This window comes from Porites lutea, chromosome 10 (assembly GCF_958299795.1).
Source record: "Porites lutea chromosome 10, jaPorLute2.1, whole genome shotgun sequence".
Taxonomy (NCBI): Eukaryota; Metazoa; Cnidaria; class Anthozoa; order Scleractinia; family Poritidae; genus Porites; species Porites lutea.
The window spans coordinates 12669798-12689709 of record NC_133210.1 but is presented as its reverse complement, the minus strand read 5'-3'; the positions used below and the strand labels follow the sequence as shown (position 1 = coordinate 12689709).

Genomic DNA, 19912 nt, shown 5'->3' with positions numbered 1-19912 from the left:
GCTGGCACGGAAAAGGCGTTCATGTTGATTCTATCGTTGTGGCAAACGGTTTGAGTCTAATTCGGTCTTCCGATTTTACTAGTACGGGGTATTTTAGTGTGTTTTTCGAGACAGCAAAAGAAGCTTTTCATATTGCGTTCTTTCTTTTGCTTGGTACATCTAAGTGATAGAAAGCGGCGAACTATGCCCGTTCGCAAGGAAGGTATGTGCTCTTTCCCTGCCAAATTGGCTCTATGTGTGAGTTGCAGACTGTGCTATACAAGACTCAAAAACATAACTGTTTATCTGTGATTGCTCTAATGAAATTCAATTATGATTATTTTAGATGCCGGGAGAGCTCTGGAGCTTCTGGAGCAGTACTATGAAAAGTTAAATAAACCGCAGGACCGTGCTTTACGTACAGCCATAGAAAGAGTTATTCGAATCTTTCAGAGTCATCTATTCTTGGCTCTGTTAGGTAAGCCTGGTATTTCTTTGACCCACATTTACTGAGATTTATTTTTTAATATCTTTCAAAGAAGAAAAAGTTAGACTTGCCCTGGATTATAATTCCAAGGTAACTGTATAAACTCAAATAGTGGATTAAGCTACCAGACAAGAAACTGTCTAATACGCGTTTGTAATACTTTTGGTGGGCTCCTCGCTGTTTTGTTGTGACCCATAACAATTCTACGCTGTCATTAAAATTCAGATATTCAAGAGTTTTACGAAACAACGTTGTTGGATGATTCAAAAACACCCGAACAGAAGGCTGAGGAGACCGAAGAAGCCGTGCAGAGATGGGAAAATAATTCGCCGGCCCAATACCCGCCGAGCTACGCAGACTTTGATAAGGTGAATGACTTTGTTCATGTTTTTAAACCTCTTTAATACGGACGACGGTCATATTTCCCCGATAGTAAAAGAAATCTGGAGGCAGCGTTTTGGCTAAAATTATGAACTTCTTATCATTAATTTTTTGAAGGTTATTTCGTAATTAGTTTACAGCAAGTAACCGCTTTTTCAGTCGGTTGTCATCACTTCTTGTGTATCAAATATTTTCTATGAGGTATTTCCAGAAGCCATTGATCACTTTGCGTGTTTCTAGATCGCAAATATTGGCCTAGTGTTGAAGGTTTATATTATGACTTTTTAAGATTTTGGGATTTTAAAAACTGTCCTCTTTGTGTACGAAATTGTTCATTCATTCGGGTTATCAGAAACTAATTTTATCAGCTGGCCCCGAAATTCACACAGGTTTATCAAAGGTGGTAATTGCATACAACGACTTCTCTAATATACATGTGAAGATTTAGACTGACCACTAAGACGGAGTCATTTATTATTTCCCTATAAAAAAAATTCAAAAATTTAATTTGCTTATCTCACAAACAGCCGTAAACTTTTTCTGCATTAAGTGTTTTTTGTTGCTAAAATGTTTTTGCAAATTTCCTTGTTAATGCACTGTTTTGTTTTGGTAAAAGACAGATTGTCATTGTGTACGGAAATTGCATACACCTTTTTCACAAATACAAACACAAATATTAAAAGGATTCAGACTGAAAGCTATAATGCATAAAGCTTTAAAAGGATTTTTACTTTTTTAACACAAATGATGTTCAATGCTTTGTATAGCAAAAAAATTTCAATATCTTTAACCGTTTTCTGTTCAGGTTGGATAGTACTTGAGATATTACAAATGTGACTTTGTAGCCCCATCCCAATGTATCCGTAATTATTTTGGAAAACTATATTTTTCCTTTGTGGATTGGCTTTCTGCCTGCACCTATCTGACGGAAACATTCACCAAATCCTTATCTTTTCAAAAGCACTATCAAGAGTGGAAATTTTTGAAAGTGCTGTTTTCCCCATACTCAATTGGAGGGAGAAGAACGGAAATTTTTTAAATTGATGGTGTCACGGTAGCTGATGTTGCACGAGATAAGAATGTTTCACTAGTACCTTGCCTTTTTTGTCTTGGAGCATTTATCATTAATTAATTTAAACTTTGGGTGAAGGTACTGCAGAATGACTTAATCAGTACGGCTACTTTTACTATGCCCAGGCTCTTAGTTTTATGTATCAATATATTTCTTTAGAATTTACATGAAGCGCAATTGACCATGCATATGGAAATTGCACTATATTATTATGACCGGTCTCGAAAATCAAAGCAGTATTATACAACTCAACAGAGATCCTTAAGCTAGAACTTGAGGAGTCTAAGGAAAACCATTTTATTAAAGTACTTGTTGCAACAAGCTTGTTACAACATTGATTCCAGAGAAAGAGGGGGAGAATCTTAGAATGACTGAGGGCTGTTATTTAAAAAGTTGTACCTGCTTTCAGACCACAATGGATATCTGTGGATTTGTGAAAAAGATTCAAAAATTTATGTGTGACCACAATTTTTTTGAAATTGAAAGCAAAAATTCCATTCAAAGGAATTTTTGCTTTCAATTTTTGGATGCTTGTGGTCGGTGCTTTTGTGTACACACAAGTGTGGGCCATAGTTTAACCATGAAAAATTGAACCAGTCATTGGATATTTCAAAACATACTTTTAAACAGAAATATTACCAGTTTTAGCACAGCTAAGTACCGTATTTACTCGATTAAACACCGCCCTTGCATAAGCACTGCATTTGGGAGAAAAAAGTTAATAAGTGCAACCCCCAAATAAGTGCTGTGGCCCAGATATAATCAAAATCAAAAGACGTTAATTCTGTTATTTTAATACAGAAATAGTAATAGGGTATTTGTAACCTTTTTCTTTGTCACGTCCAACTTTTAAATATTCACTGCGCTCAGATAAGTGCCACACTTCACGGGTGAAAATTTAATTTTATTATGGTATGCTGCGATTATTTTTTTTCTTTGCCATTTTATTCTGAAGCTCTGTAACATTAAAGTTAAACATACAGTGAATTGTCCCAAAGGTGTCTTTGGTTTTTCTCACTTTACTAATGAGGGTTTAGGCAAATATTTACTCCAAGGAAATGACTCCTCCACAAGGATATTGTTGGCGTGACTCATGAAAGTATTGCATAACTAATTTATTTAATGCCTCTATACCTTTAGCACCACTGAAAATCTTCTGAAGATTTGCACCAGTCAGTTATTGTTCACATGAAAGTGTTTGTAAATTTTTGTTTTTTTTTTTCAAGGTTTTTTATCATTCTCAACAGTTTGCTAAAATGCTGTGTACATCTCCAGTAATTATCTTGACCTCATTGCAATATTATTAATTTGTTTGTCATTTTGAGTAAATACTGGGTCTCAAATTTAGACAGACATGCTAACATAGTCAGTTGTCTGAGGTTCATACAGTTCATGGAAAATCTAGAAACTCATGGGATATAAGAATTTCATTTTCCAGGCTTGGAAAGTTATGGCACCTCTGTAATTGTCAGCTATGGAAAATCATTGAAAATTTAAGTTATGTATAGCAGATTAGCAGCTCTGTCAAAATATTTTACAACAGAGGAGAGACGTGTGATGTCACAAACATTAAAATTTGTAAAATTGTGGGATTGGGTAGCATATTCAGAAAGAACAAGATGAAAAAAAAACCTTGCCAAAAATCAGCTTGTTAGACTGTGCAAATTGGTGGGTAGGTATAGGCACCTGAGTTTGCTCTGATGTCTCCATTCAATTCCTTCTAAAATTGGCTTGGATCGTAATGTTAATGATCCAGGGCTATTTTAGAGGGACAGATATGGAGTTACGGGAGCATAACTTTGTAGTATCTCCTCACCAATTTGCATCAACAGGCTGATTTTTGGCAGAAGGGCATTTTTCATCTGCTTTCTTAATATGCTAAATAATCTCTTTAATTAAAAAATTTAGTTTTTGTGATGTCCTCACCTCTCTTCTCTATAGTAGGCAGGATAACCAGATTAACATGTGGCAAACCCCGACAGATCCTCAGAAAAGTATATACCTTGTTGTCTTACTTTGCAGCCTAGTTGACTGTATATATACCTTTTTTTTGTCTACAGAGTCAAGTTAATGGAGAGGTAGTACCAAAACCCACCATACCTTCAAGCTTTGTTCAAAGTGTTCAAAAAGAAAGTTTTCAGGTTGGTAAACTACCTTTAGTCTAAACTCAGGGCTTTTGATATTATGCAAGGTGCAAGTTTGGCTTTTGTTACTTTTAAGGAAGGGTCGCTATATAGAGGAAAACAAGTAAGTGGGCGAGGAAAATGAAGTGTTAAATACAGCGAAAGAAATAATGTCGTATTCAACAACAAAAATTGAAAAAGTGCAAATACTGGTCATCTCTGGATGCATCTTTTAACCACAAAAAAATGAATATCACAGACAGGATCTGTTTTTAAGTAATTTTTTGGATTGTAGCCAATCTACCCTTAGATTCAAATGAGAATAATACGGAAATAAATAAAAAGAATTAATGATTTTTTTTTTCTACATTCTACAGTTGGCATATATATTCAACATGTTGTGCACAGACTCGCCATTCTGCTTGTGCAAGCAGTTGGGTTTTTCTCTTTAAAGCAACATTCCCCTAATAGTCATGAAAGCTGCAATTTCACACTGTCTTATTCAGTGCTCCAAGTTCAACCTTTTTTTTAAAGTTGCCTTTTGGCAACCTAAAACAAATTGGTCGCCAGTTACAAATATTGGCGGTCAGGAAAAAAGGGCACTTCTTGAAATATCATTTGGAAGGCACATTGACATCTCAAGGTTTCATACCGCGACAAATGAGGATAAAAGAAACAAAACAATAACTCATTGTCATTATTACAAAGATAATGGAGGGCAAATAATATTTCCTGCAAATGTTTATCTCACTTAAGCTTAGCTTATGGCTCAGCCCATGACCACCGAACACAGGTGCTGTATTTATGGTGTCCTCTGCTGTGATTTTACTCATCAAAATTGTCTCTACTAGCATGGCAACCAAAATGGTCTCGCACTGATAATCATCTCTGTTGGCCAGTTTAGCCTATATTCCTCATTCCAGCTCTTTCTGCTGTCCTTCATCTTGTCGTTTTTGCTTTGGCCTAAGGGTGTCATGTTTTTCTTGCCTAGGCAAGGTACTACTGAAGCCTTCGTCACAAACGTAATTTAAATGAAGTTAAATAAAATTGTTTATTTAACACAGTTAACAACAAGGAGTGTGGGCGTAGTCAGTGGTCAGTCATTTGCCTCGAGCGTGGTCAGCCTTGCTTGCATCGCCTCCATGTGCTCACTTCCTGGCGGCCATTCTCTTCGTTTAGCCTTTGGATCATTCTTTTACTCCCATCCCTTCCCGCTTTATTCTTCCACTGATAAATCAGTGCGGCATGTGCCTGGTTCCATTGGCTTGGGGGCTTATGGCTGAAGTGTGCGGGTTTGCCAGCCATGGGGGCATAACTCTGTCAAGGGATTGGCTGTGCCAAAGGTGGAAGCCCCTGGACATCCCGGGCACCCACCTCCACTAAGTGATGCAGTTGTTAACCTCAGTTAGTAACGTGTTACATCTGCATGCAGCGCCAAAAAAATTAATGGCAGTTCATCTTGAATTTCCTTTCATCTTGATGGGACTTCTTTCGAGCCATTGTGGGTGATTGGCCCCACTTAACCCCCAATCTGGAGGGCCACTTACTGTTCTTTGTGTGATTTCCAGCCCTTGACCATGGTTAGAGCTGCTGGGGAGTAGGGATCAGAGTTTTAGCCATCGCAGCTCTTACAGTTATGGAGACGCTCATTGCCTGGCCAAGTAATACTTCAATAAAATATTATTTTACTTTTGGAACATAATGAAAAAATAGTCCTCTAATGGGCAAATGCTTACTGGCAAAGAATAGTCTGTGCTTGAACCATACAAAAAAAGAAAAAAGGTATTCTTTATTCAATACGTCAGAAAAAAATATGGGCGATGCAGGATATAGAACCAGGAACCGCTGCTCCGATGATTTCTAATGAAGACGGTTTTTTTTCCAAAGGGAAAATTAAAATTATTTAATAGTTTGACCTTTGTTTTTTATTGGCTACATTCTATGCATTAACATAGTATTTCGATAATAAAAAAAGAGCCCACAAGCAAAGGCCGTGCGTTATCGGTGGAAAACGTATGAACAAGATAGATACTGCAAAATGGCCTGACACATCTTGACGAGTGGCAATGAACCGAATGTCCATCAGAAACCACACGCTTGCAAAACAACATTCACCCTGTGTAACGACTTCCAGCACATACTTTTTCAAAAACATGGTACGAGTCTGGTTCGGTGGCCACAGGTAAAGTTTTAAACTTTTGGAGATGTGGTCCAGGGACTAGAGCAATTGTCAGGAAACTTCTTGCCAAGGTTAAGCATGCAATGAAGTGTTTCAAATTTATGCAAATATGTGACATTTAAATTGTTGAATGTTTACATATTAAAAGTGTCAGTTTCGTATTTGCAATTTCCCACGTACGATTTTCAATATTTTATAGCACCAGCAATTCAAAAATATTCATCACTACTAAAACTCAAACAAGACAGCAAGCAAAAATGAATGGATGGAAATAGCAAAGAAGTTTATCTGGCTAAACCAATTCAATTATTATCGATCGTAGTCAAAAGAAAGTACATTTTCTGTCACGTGATACTTAAAAGGTCATTTCTCACGAACGCAAACACCCAACGTTTTTAAAATAGCATAATATCCTATTCAATTTTTTCAAAAAGCCTTAAGAAGAATCACCACATCCTCACTACTTGTATAGGAAATGTATAAGGGCAACAAATGAGAATTTATACTTCGATAATAGAAATGACCTTACAGAAGGACATTTGGATATGCTGACACCCTAACAGAGAAGCTGACATAGTAGCTTACTGGCTATAAGCACAAAAATGACACAGGTACCATGTGCAAAATACTCAGATGAAGCTGTTTTATTACAATAGCTTGAATTTATTTGAGAAAATCCAAGAAAAGCAGAGATTTTCTTGTTTGAAAACCATCCCAGATTTTGCCAATTAATGAAAACTTGAAAGTAGGCATCCTTGATCCTGGGGTTTAACACTAACTTTCCATTTAGAAAAGAATATTTCAAAAATACCTTCCTCTTCAAAATTTTACTTTCCAAAATGAGTCTCAGAATCATTTTAGTCACTGCTATAACCATAATAGTATTAAAAACGTTTTTTCCACCATGTCTCAGAGTATTTGAATTTCGTGTAATTAAAAATACTTAGTCCAACCCCATTTTCCTTTCACCTCTCTTTAGATGTTACAGTGCCTATGAATTTGCTTCAGTGTGGTTTTCTTGGATTTATCGTACTCTTTACCTTTTTCTGGTTGGTTGTTGCCACTATGCACTGATATATCTTGTGAAACCAAACCGAATTAAAAAGACTTGTTCTTACATCTTTTGTTGGTTATGGAGGATTCAGTTACAGTCGACTCTCTCTTAATGGACACCTCTATAAGACGGACACCTCCCTAAAACGGACACCTAGAGTTGGTCCCTGCCTTTCTTTACTCCCTTTATTTGACTCTCTATAAGACGGACATCTCTCTAAGACGGACACTTACTGCCGGTCCCAAAGGTGTCTGTCTTAGAGGGAGTTGACTGTATAGGATATATTTTTGTTGTTACCATACCCCTCTTTCCATCCTCCGGCAATGCAGAAAATGCAAGAATTCATTGGGAAATTTGCCACCATCAAAGTCAGAGAATTCAGTTTTCTTGGAAGCAGTTGACTAAATGACTTCATGTCCTATTGTTTTGTGTACTTAATCTACAAATAAGGAAATAAATAAGCTCTTTTAAAAAAAGCTCTCCATCAAAGCTCAAAATGTACTTATATCAGTCGTTTATTCTGGAGCATTTTCATGTTTTTATTCTCCATTGTAAATTGGTTCAATGTTAACGTTAAGTCTTAACTTGAGCCCATTGATCTGGCATGGTCAGTGACAATCCAGGAGAATCAGGAATGTTTCTATTTTGCAAAATGTCTCAAATCTGTGCTGTGGTTCACGATCATTTGGGAGTTTATGCAACCATGACAACGGGAGTTAAAACATCACTAGTAAAGTGTATGTCCTTTTTTTAAGCACATGCAACTATTCCAACCTGATTAACATGGAATTTTTTGTGGAGGTTAGAGACCCTTTCAAGATTAATCATAGAAAGAAACATTTGTTATTGTTAGTTTACGCCCTAAAAGGAATTAGGCAATTTCATGTGCTTGCCATGCATTGTCAGCTAAAAGATGTATGAAAAATGTGCTGCACATTCGTGGTTTTGTTTTTCTTATAAAAGTTATCGTTTTTTTTTTGCCTCCTCTTTGCCATCATCATTGTGGTTGCATGAACTCCTTGATAGGGACCTTACGTTCTGACAATGGCGATGCCAGTGAAAACGTTGTTGAAAAATAGACTTTGTGTCCTTTTTTTCGCCCTTATACCAAGTCACCCAGTTACTTGAAAGGAGGGAAGTTAGGTTGGAACTGAAGAGAGGGAACCGCTTCCAAGTTTAGAGAGAGAAAGAAAAATTTATCGCCTTGCCATTCCCATTCTCAAGTCCACTCAAAATTGGGTCATTTCATGTTGTAGTTGTGCAGGGAAGGCAAAGAAATGTACAAAAAAGCGTGATGCATGTGCAGTTGTTGTTTTGGTTATTAAATTTATTGCTTTTTTGACGTTCTGGTCGCCGTTGCCGTCGTAGTTTTGTAAGGTCCCTATTATCAACAGATGAAAACTCAAATTTATAATATTGTCAGGGATCAACAACTAATGAACCATTTTCCTCCTTTCCAATCTCCATTTTTTTGGGTTCGGCCTCTCCCCTCATAATCAAGTCAGGAAGAGACAGTTATTTTTCAGCATCCATAACATCAGGAATGGTTGGGAAATATTAAAATCCTTGAGTGTCCAGGATTATAATTAATATTATTTGTAACAAAACTATTTGTGTTCCAATTCTCCCTGCAAACATATTGTTGATTAAATAAACTAGGTCAGTGTGATTCATTTAATCACAAGAATCACTCATATGATTACAGACAGAATTGGAGTCTACTTCAGTCCTATTACCATGGTATTAATATAATTACTGCTCATTATATTGAGGCAATTAAAACCTTCAATGAGTAGTGTTATCTTGTTAATGTAATGTGAAATCCTATATTTAAATTTGTATTTCCTTGTCAACCTTGGTTTGAGAGATTACAAACACTGTTTTTTCCCATCCCCAAGAGGTTTTTCAAGGAAATGTCTCAAAGCTTGTTACGAGTTATCAGGTTTACATAGAATATTTGTTTCAAGGCTTAAATAAATTTGAGCAGTAAAATGATGACGACAAGCCTACATAAAATGTGCAACAGAAAAACCATTTGGTATCAGCCCTATCAGAAATGTTATATATTATGGTCCAAGTAGCTTTTCTTGTCTCAAAGCTTATAGCTTACCTTTTTTACCTCCCTGGTTGGAGGATATTCATTTTCTTTAGCTGCACACCAAACTAAAACTTTTAAGTTTTACCAAGGATTCCTTTTGACCAGAATATGTAAATTTGGTCAATTTTATTATGATTGCAATTAAATGTTCAAGCAAAATCTACATGTTGGCATGATGTTGTTATAGCTCCAGGCATGCTGCATGTATTTTTATTTTCTTTTTTGATTATGAAAATCAAAAACATTGATTTATGAGTGTAGTAAATCAAGACAGCATGTCAAATTGTTTGTTCAAAAAATCATTAATAATTCACTCTTCTCTGCCTACATTTTGTGAGCTGTTAGCTTAAATGAAAATCATGCTTATTTTTTGCCTTGGATTTTTTTTTCAATTCTTGTCATTTTCGTTCATAACAGTGACCATTTGCTGAGAATGTTCAAGTTCACTGAGTTTTGTGTCAAGTAGAAAGAAAATAATTTCAGTATTATGGCAACTTTAAACCTTAATACCCTCTTTCACAATAAAAGCATTTTTTCTGCTTTATTTATGATGTGAATAAATTAAAGCATTTTTGTCTAGTGAGTGAATCTCTCCATTTTAGCAGCTGTAAATCATTCTCAAAAATCTTTTTTTTTTCTTAAAAAGAAAACATTTGTAATATCAAATGTGATTTTTTCCGTTTCTTGTTGAAGTCTAAATGATATATTTAATTATAGTGTAAATTTGTGGTCTCTGGTTTCCTTGAATAATTTTTCTGACAGAAATGCCTCATTAGTATGCATAGGTTTTGTTACTTAATGAAGCTTACAGTCTGACAAGAGATCAGATTCCACTTGTAATTCTTTTGTGGCTTCTTTGATCACTTTGAAAATGTTAGAAGATGAAAATTTGTAAGGTTTACTTTTTCCTTTCACCATGATGAAGTTGTTCAGATCATGCACAAGTTCTCGCTCGGTACTTAAATTGAGTGATGTGTCAATGTTCTGTCTACTATTCAAATTACATCATACAATATTTTGTAATTCTCTTTCTTCCTAAACTTGATGCATTTTGTTTGTTATTGAATCTATATCCAGAGCAAAACACCAAGAGAAACAACCCAAGTCGATGGAGTTGTGGTGAGTTGTTGTAATAAGTAGAAAAACGTTTTTAACATTATTTTGTGTGCGAAGTTGATGTAGACGAATACTCCTGTGGGATAGAGTCGCACAATTCACAAAACAACCAGCAACCGGCATTTATTTAAGCATGTGTTATTACTGTTTAAATTCTGGGCAAAACCTGTGTGATTAAGATTGTAAACACTAACCTCTCTAAAACAACTTAGAACCTAAGACATGTGTATTTATTTTGTAACTGGTGGATGGAATTCTTGAGTGTGATCATTCAGTGGAAGCTATTAATTCCCTCTTTCCTTTCAATTTGTTTGTTTTGGACATTATAATACATTAGAAAAGTCTATCCAATTTTCTTGCTAGTGGAAGGTTGATTATCCTATCTCATATTTGAATTTCTGCTGTTAATAACTGAACAGCTTTTAATTAGAGATCTGGACAGAGATTCTGACTATCAGTGTTATATCTTTGAATTTTTACACCCTTGAATATGCAAATATTTGAAATTTTGAGCTATTTTGAAAGTCGCTGATGTGTAAAATTAAAACATTTGCAAGTGTTTTGGATCTTCTCTTCCTAGGAAACTTTTGGCACTGGTATTTGCTTTTGTTTTCAATAAAATTGATCATGTAAATTTTGCTCTATATTAGCACACAGCTGCAGAGAAATAATTTCCTTGGAACTAAGTATTTTAAGAATTAAAGCACACCTCCTTTTGTAGGTTTTGCTCAAGAATACTTCATCAATATCTCTATCAGCATTACTCTTTACTGCATAATCCGAAATAACAATAATGTTGTTCCTAATTTTTTTCTATCTAATGTATATGTCATTCCTTAGTATTCTCTTTTGTTGTCAGATTTCATTAACATTGCCAGAGAATTCTGTAGTTTTAGCCTTCAGGCCTAATTTTTGTATATTAAGGTGTTGTGTTCACTGGCCTGTGTAAATAAAATGTATGTAAATACAGTTTTTATGCACAAAGCAACAAGAAAAAATTTGCCGAATATTTTATGTGTCTGTGAAATAACAGTGAATTCCTGCTGGTTTTTACTATATCTCCATGATTTTTGTTTAAATATTCATGACAATATTTTTTATTTTTATCTGTTTTTTTTTTTTGGAAACGAATGATTTTGTAAAACACATTCTGAGCAGTTCAGTATCTTTCATTCAGTCTTTAGAATTTCATTAACAAACTTGAAAGTTAGAAAGTTCCTGTGCAGTATATGAAAAAGCACAAAATTAAGGAAAGTGCTGCCCAATAAACCATTTTTTATGATCACGCTTCAGGATTTCTCAGCGAGAAAACAACTGGTAAAAAGCTCTTTAAATATAGACTCGGAGACAATAATTTGTATACCGTGAAGTAAGAGGACATGAAAAGTTTGTTTATTGTTATCCATTTTTAATCCCAGGCTTTCTCACTTCATCCATAGACACAGCCTACATTATAATGAACACATTTGATTATTAAAGTCTCATTGCATTTCATATCACTTGTTAGACAACATTATGTAATAGTATATTATGATTTTGTCAACTCTCTTGAGTATTTTTTTTGTTTGTTTCTTGTTTTGTTTTGCTTTTTTTGTGTGTGCACTTAATTATCTAACTTATGAACTAACTGCAACTTGTAGCAACTTATATTCCACTGAGAACTCCTGTATTTGATTATGTTTATATTGTCAGTTACTGTGCTGTTAATTGGTAGTTCATGAGTGGTCATGTAATTTTTTAGCCTGAGAAAACATGCGACATTTGGCGACCCTACCACTGGTTTCTCCGCCAAATGACGTTTGAGAAATGAGCGCAGAAATTCCATACTGATAACGCGTCACTATGCAGACCTGGTAAGTGCTTCTGATTGGTCGTGCATGCCACGTGGGAAATTTGATTCAACCAATCAGAAGCACTACCCAGATCTGGATAGTGACGCATAATCGGTGTGGAATTTCGGCACTAGTTTCATGATTCGGCGGGGAAACCAGTGGCAGAGCCAAATGTCGGCTGTTTTCTCAGGCTAGTAATTTTTAATATTTAGTTTTTTTATTTCTTTGACAGGAAAATGGTGTGCATGATTCACCTCAATACCAGTGTGTGGATATTGTTCTTGAAAGGGTATGTATTTATAGATAAGAATATCATTAGCAGTTGTTGGCAGCTTGCTCTTATAAATAAATAAATAATTCCATTATTTACCCTCAGCAGTATTTTTAGCACTAATGCTAGTGGGGCTGAGCAAATGCCTGAAACATATAATCTAAATCAAACGAACAGGGTTAAGAATCCCAGCGGGCCGGAGGCAAACCAGCCGGCTATTTACAAGTGCGGCCAGGGATTTGAACTCGGGACTACCATGAACAAATCCAGCTAGCAGTTAGAGCAGAACTTGAACTCAAGGCCTCCGAATTGTAATTCCAACACTCTAACAAAGCAGCCATGTTGCCTCTGTTTTCCTTATGGGAGGTAGCCACTTATTTGAAGCAGTTGCACAGTGAGATTGAGCCGAAGTGTGTCATGGCATGTAGTGATATTTTTTAGTGACGTACAGAAAGAAGATGACGCCTTTTTAAATTTTTTTCCAGGGCACAACTGGACTTGGGTTCAGCATTGGAGGTGGTACAGATAACCCACACATTGATAACGACTATGGAATCTACATCACAAGAGTAATCAAAGGAGGGGCTGCCCAACTGGATGGAAGACTCAGGTAATAGTCTTGTTAACCCTTGTACGTGTATCCTAAAGAGTGACCAACATCTAATTTCTCCTTACTGTAACATGCAACAATTATTAACCATGAACAAAAAGGAAATGCCCATATTCAGGGTTGTCATTAAGAGTCGAGGGCCAGGGATTTTCCCCAGCTACTAAGAGAGTGGCCCCCGGCTACTTTTATTGGAAAATAGAAGAAAAATAGAACCAAAAGAAATCCGTAGCCGTATGATTCCCTGCCTACTTGTTGTATTTACCCGGCAACTTGAAATCTTAGTGACAACCCTGCATATTATTATTGTGGGTGACAAGAGGAGCCTGTAATTGTAATCTCCAGGTTGTTATTACCCATGCTTAGCACATGAGAAGTCAGCATTCATTTGGACTTCCACTAAGAATGAATGGAATGCAGGGGACACAATCTGAACACCTTTGCTTGTACCTTCTATCACTTGTAATCTGATTACATGCATTTGACCTTCAAAGTACTAGTGTTGGAGCAAGAGTGTTTTGACACACAATCTCCGAAACTCGCCCACACTCCACCTTTGGTTATGACTAGTCTAAGTCTGTAGTTTGTGTAATATGCACTTGTTAGGCAGGAAGTTGCTTTTAATTTCTAAGAGAGTAGCAGGTGGAAATCTCCTGCCCCCAGACGTCAGTGACAGCCCTACCTATTACATCTGTCCACATTCATACATGTCTCTTGTATGTCTCAGTGCCATAGTCCAAACATGACTTACTTACTGAAGATTTTTCTTGTCATCAGTGTTGGAGACTGCATTGTGGCTGTGAATGGTGTATCAACAGTGAATGTTGCACATCAAGACGCTGTAGAAGCCTTGAAGGCTGCTGGCGGAGTTGTCACACTGGTAATCCTCTTTCAGTGTACTGTTTATTCTCGTCTGTAAGAGTTAAAGACTTGATGCAATTAATAAGTTGAAGTGTCATAAAATAAATATTATCCGAAAATGTTGTAATGATGTGACTTCTTCTGTTGTGCTTGTCAATGTACATTGTTATTATTATTATTATTATTATTATTATTATTGTCATTGTTATTAATTTATTATTATTATTATCATTATCATGATGATGGTGATGATGATGATTATTATGATGATGTGCCTAAGTAGTGGCTCTACACATTAGTCTTCATTATTATGCACACTCACCAAGTTAAGCTGACGTAGCATTACAGTGGCCAAATAATCACTTTGATCAATTGAACATTGATTTTGTTTGGAGCAACAGAGATTTCGGCAAGTGGATTGGCCAATCTACTTACTCGTATAAAAACACAGAAAAATTTCTGACAATACAAGGCATTTCTGAAGCCTTAGTTTTTGAGTCATAATCCATTATAATTTTAATAAACTAATCACAGTAACAACAAAATGTTTACAGCTAGTATATTCTAATGGCAGCTTGCTCAAAGGACTTGTTTGCATGATGATTGTAAGGGATGTCAATGCTCTGCAGCTGTTTGGTCAACTCATCATGAAGCTGTCAAACCATCCAGGTGTCACCTCTTTAATGAAAGGGACTAATAGACATACATGTATTTTTTGTTTAATCCCACAGACTTTGAAAAGAGAGCAACCTAAGCCAATTGAGGGAAATCAACAGACAGAAGAAATAATTCTTACAAAGGGAACAAAGGGTGAGACTTCTTTCCATTAAATGAAAATGCACAACTTGGTTTTTTTTACTTGATCTCTTGTTGTACTAAAACGTGGTTGTCCTAGAGCGGTTTTCACTTGACTGTCGTAAAACCAAAACCAAAGTAAATACACTAGCCAACCAAAGGGCGTAGTAAAACCAAAACCAAACCAATTCCTCAATTACTTTCGACAGTCAAGTGAAAACCACTCTAACAGTTTGTTTGTTTGAGTTCACCAAACAATACTTTGTAAAAGGACTGGCAGCAAAGTTTCTTTAAAATTGTCACAACCTGAGAGTTTACCACAGTTTTTTCTTGAGTACCTTGATTATTGAACTCTTTTTGTTTTTGAACATTAGTACATGATCCATGTAAGTTTCCAGTTTGAAAAGAAGCTTTTCTATTATCAGTATTTCTAATATTATTATTTCCACTGAAATTACTATTTGGCCAGTTGGTAAGTTCCAGCTTCATTTTGGATGAAGACTGCTTTACAGGATCTCTAGTCTCTACAGCAGGGCAATGTTTTAATTTTCCAGACAGGCCAGTGATTTCAGTAAGTCTTAACAGATGATAAAGCAGCTGCCTTCTTCTTTCAAATAAGTTGGCTACTTTTTCCCCTAAATTAAAGTCAAAAAGAAAGATTGTTTCAAGTCTTGCTGAAACTGTCACTAACTCTACTCAAACCAGCTGCCTAGTTCAAATTTTATTGAACCCACTGCTAGCAATTAATTTAACTGGGTAAAATGTGATGGCCTTTCTCCTTTTTCTTTGTTGTCACTGTCTGTGCAGGTCTTGGTTTTAGCATCGCTGGAGGCAGGGAAAATCAGCATGTACCCAATGATGATGGAATTTACATCACTAAAATAATTGATGGAGGAGCAGCTCAACAAGATGGAAGGCTGCAAGTTGGAGATAAAATCATGAGGGTTAGTTATGAAAGCTCAGTTATTTTAGACCAAAACCTTTTGGAAATTTGTTAGAATTCAACTCTAAGCTTGTGTAACAAATGCAGCAAGAGAAAGAAATTAACGTAACTGTAGTGTGATTTAAATGGAATCAACATGGCAGGGGCTATTACCATTATTTTTCATGCAGGCGAGGAGAAGACAACAGCTGTAATGGTGCATAATATTTACATTTGAACCTTTACTAATCCTTTAAACCCCAAGGTCAACATACAAATTCTCCACACTAGCCTCCATACATTTCTTGAAAGACTGCTTGAGAGAATATTTTAAAAGATCAAATCGTATTTCCAACTTAAGTGATCATTTTATTACTTCTCATAACCTTTCTACTTGATTATATACTTATATTGTCCAAAGAAAATTGATGTTGATCACCCTTGGGACTAAAAGGGTTAAACAAACCTTAAAGCTCCTGCTTGCCAAAGCCCCAGAAATAGTTTGAATTTGTACAAGGCTTTGTGAATTTGACCCTGGAGCCACCTTCAGTGAGGGGTACCTTGCAGTATTTATATTTTCTTCGCGTCTGTTAACCCTTGAAGTCCCAAGAGTGACCAACATCAATTTTCTCCCAACAACATCAATACACAATCAACAGAAAGGTTATAAGAATTCATAAAATACTCACCTAAGGGGAAATACTTTAATATTGATCTATATGAGTTTTAGCTCTTGATGTCCTTTTTTTTCCTTTTCAGGTCAATGAGACATCATTGGAGGATGTCACGCATGAAGACGCTGTTGCCGCACTGAAAAAAACTCAAGACAGAGTAGTGATAGTGGTTTCCAGAATAGGTGTGTCTTACATTGAGACACCGCCTCCACGCTACCAAGATGTTCTCAAGACAAGTAAGTAGATAAAGACTGGTATTCAACTGAGTCAGTTGCACAGGCTGTATAAATAAATAGATGAATAAATAAATGAAATACTGGTGTAGCATTCAGGAATGTCGCGGCCACTGAATAGAAGCGCTGAAGGCTCATCTATACAGGGTTAGCCTCGACCTAAGGTAAATATTTTCACAAATTCTAGTAAGAAGAAGACCTGTGTACAATTGTGTCTATTGTTTTGAACTCAAATTCAGGCACTTTCTCGCCGGTATTTGTGAATATTTTACTTTAGGTAGATGCTAACCCTGTATGAATGAGTCTTCAGTGCTTTTATTCAGCGGCCGCATCAAATTCAAATTTGGAATATTTCACCGGCTCAAACTGCTCTGGAAAACAAGGACATCGGGTATTTTGAAGGTACAATTGAGCGAAAAGGCTGGTTAGCCTTCTCCATAGCCACATCCTTGGGTGTGAGTACATTACTTTAGTATGCAGTGAATGGACAAATATTTTTGTAGCAAATCAACTTCATGATGCAGCGAAACGACTTTACGACTTTGCAGCGAATCAACCTCATTATGTAGCGAAACGACTTGTAGCGAAACAACCGGACACCTGCCTTGGAGGCTACCCTAAAAGTCAAAGTTCGCTTTCAAATTGATACTTAGGTTGACAGCCAGCTGAATAGTTTTTTGACACAGGTCAATGCAATGTTGTAACTAGTGATGTAGTTTCTTCAGACCAAGAGGACTTTCCTTTTCACGATCCAATGTTTTACATTGCCAGGTCCACCTCCCCCACCATCTCCTCCTCAGGAGGAAAAGGTAGTGATATCAGAAGTAGCGCCTGTAGCAGCCACAGCACCAGCACCAGTACCAGTACCAGTACCAGTACCTACCCCACCCCCAGTGGCAAAAGAGGACAGTTTACCCAGAGAACATACCAACAGTTTAAAGAAGCCGCAACCCCCTGCAGTACCCGAAGATGATGGATTTACAAGGTAACTGTCTTGAATGGCATACCGTAAACTGCCGCTTATACAGCCGTTTTTAGTGTCGTCACGCAAAGCTCCTTGCGTGACGATACTAAAAACGGCTGTATAGCAGACTTCTTTTTCAGTCGTTCCCTTTACCTTGTATTTTTTATTTCATTTTATTTGATTTGTGTGTGTGTTTTATTATTATAAATTTAGGAAAACAGAAACGACTCCTTCGGACGTTTTCCGGATCAATTTAGGTTTCTAGAGAACTGCCCACCTACCCTAGTCTGCTACACAGCCGTTTTTAATGTCGTCACGCAACGCTCCTGGGGAGGAACGTTGCGTGACGACTCTAAAAACGGCTGTGTAGCAGACTAACCTACCCCTCCTCTAATCCAAAATGTTGCCCTAAGTGAGAATTAAGTGTTGTTGTTGGCTTAGCAAAGGGGTGGTTGGGCAGTTTCCCTCAAACCTAAATTAATTCCCAACGTTTTGGCTTCTTTCGCCCAACTGCCCTCGCGCGTCTCCCGCGCTTCTCCCGTTTGGCTAAAAGGAACCGGAAATGACGCAATGGGAAAACTTAGTTGTCTGCGTAGCAGTGTTGCACAGCTCATTCACGACCAAGGAAAAGTGGTCAAAAGTTATAAGCACTCTCAAGATGAATTCTTTTGATAAACTTACAGAATCCCCCCATTGCTGCCTCAACAAGTTTTAGGTAAGGTAGAGAGGGAATGAGTATTTTGTGGTTTTCTAGGACTCACAAACTGAATGCCCTTTCTTCACAGAGAGGCCAGGAAAGTTATCTTGAATAAGGGTCCCACAGGACTTGGTTTCAACATAGTTGGGGGTGAGGATGGTGAAGGCATTTTCATCTCATTTATTCTGGCTGGAGGTGTGGCTGATTTGAGTGGAGAACTAAGGAGAGGGGATCAAATTCTAGCGGTAATATTCGCTGTTAAACTTATTTTGACCCTTTAAGCCCCAATATCTACATATAAATTCTCCATACTGATGGTCATACATTTCCTTAAAGAATGAGTCGAGAGAATTTGATACCAGATCAAAGCATTTTCTTTTTAGTGATCCATTTGTCAACTCTCGTGGCCATTTCTCTTGGCAACTTATGGACATTGTTAGGAGAAAATTGATGTTGGTCACTATTGAGACTTAGAGGGTTAAATGATGAACATATGAATTTCATTGAAACTTATCTAGTCAGGAATAGTCCTTTGGCTATAGCTTTTGGCAAAACCAAACAATCTTCTGATCATAATGAATTACCCACACAGACTGAACGGACAAAAAGATACTGATTATCAGAGCACACTAAATATGATGTCGAGCATTATAAATCATACTTTCAAACAAATACATTTTTACTTTTACCTTGATACAATCTGCTCTTTAACTTTCTTTCCCGTTGGTAAAGATTTAACAGATCTCCTTTAATGAGAAGTACTGCTAATTCTGTCCCTCCCAGTAAGAAAAGGCTAGTACGTTATTGGCAGTTTCGTATTCCTAATGTATCTTCGGGGTATCTTCGTGTATTTCCGATATTCATCGCAACATCTTCGTAACTGTTGCAAGCGTGAGTCAAAGACTAAGAGTCCCCGGCAGGATTCAAACCTACCCTTGCGTGATTCTTACTGCGCGATCTGACCTCTGAGTTACCGAGGAACTCGGTTAAAAATTAATAAGATTCGTAAGTGACACTAGTCTGCTACACAGCCGTTTTTAGTGTTGTCACGCAACGCTCCTCCCTCCCTCCCTCCTTGTGGGGAGGAGCGTTGCGTGACGACACTAAAAACGGCTGTGTAGCAGACTAAGGTGACACTCGTCGTTTATAGCATTGAGATCAGCAGTGTCGTTGCCTCATGAATGGCAATAAATTATGAAAGATGATTGGTTGATCCTGATTGGATCAATTAAGGTTTCTGGGAAAATGCCCACCTACCCCTCCCCTAAGCCAACATTAACACTTCCTTCTCACTTAAAGCAAAATGTTAGCTTAGGGGAGGGGTAGGTGGGTAGTTTCCCAGAAACCTAAGTTGACTCAGATGATTACTGTTTTCTTTTAGTTTGAGGTTTTTAAGTACTAACGAAATGTTTTATCAGTCGAAGTTGGTCCAACAAAACCTGTGTATGTGAATATTCATATCAGAGTTTGCGTTCTCGGGAGTTCTTTCCTTCGGTATAATTTACTAGGCTAAGTTAATTCAATATTCTATGTTCTACAGCGCTAATGTGTTCTCATTAAAATTTAA

The 19912-nt window shown here is 36.9% G+C and overlaps 1 protein-coding gene across 3 annotated transcripts in view; it reads left to right on the top strand.

Moving 5' to 3' along the window:
* The window catches only part of LOC140950078 (disks large homolog 1-like), a 33694-nt gene continuing 13782 nt past the window's right edge, over positions 1 to 19912 (top strand). Inside the window, exons 1-13 of one of the 3 annotated variants that reach the window (XM_073399250.1) lie at positions 1 to 202; positions 326 to 457; positions 692 to 834; positions 3980 to 4060; positions 10451 to 10492; positions 12554 to 12610; positions 13078 to 13202; positions 13977 to 14079; positions 14792 to 14870; positions 15663 to 15799; positions 16537 to 16687; positions 17456 to 17669; positions 18434 to 18590. In XM_073399250.1, coding sequence (XP_073255351.1) covers positions 184 to 202; positions 326 to 457; positions 692 to 834; positions 3980 to 4060; positions 10451 to 10492; positions 12554 to 12610; positions 13078 to 13202; positions 13977 to 14079; positions 14792 to 14870; positions 15663 to 15799; positions 16537 to 16687; positions 17456 to 17669; positions 18434 to 18590 — 1440 coding nt within the window. In that variant the 5' untranslated portion in view covers positions 1 to 183. Of the gene's footprint in view, positions 203 to 325; positions 458 to 691; positions 835 to 3979; positions 4061 to 10183; positions 10329 to 10450; positions 10493 to 12553; positions 12611 to 13077; positions 13203 to 13976; positions 14080 to 14791; positions 14871 to 15662; positions 15800 to 16536; positions 16688 to 17455; positions 17670 to 18433; positions 18591 to 19912 lie in introns of those variants that run through there. The other 2 variants (XM_073399249.1, XM_073399251.1) reach the window with 2 other exon arrangements.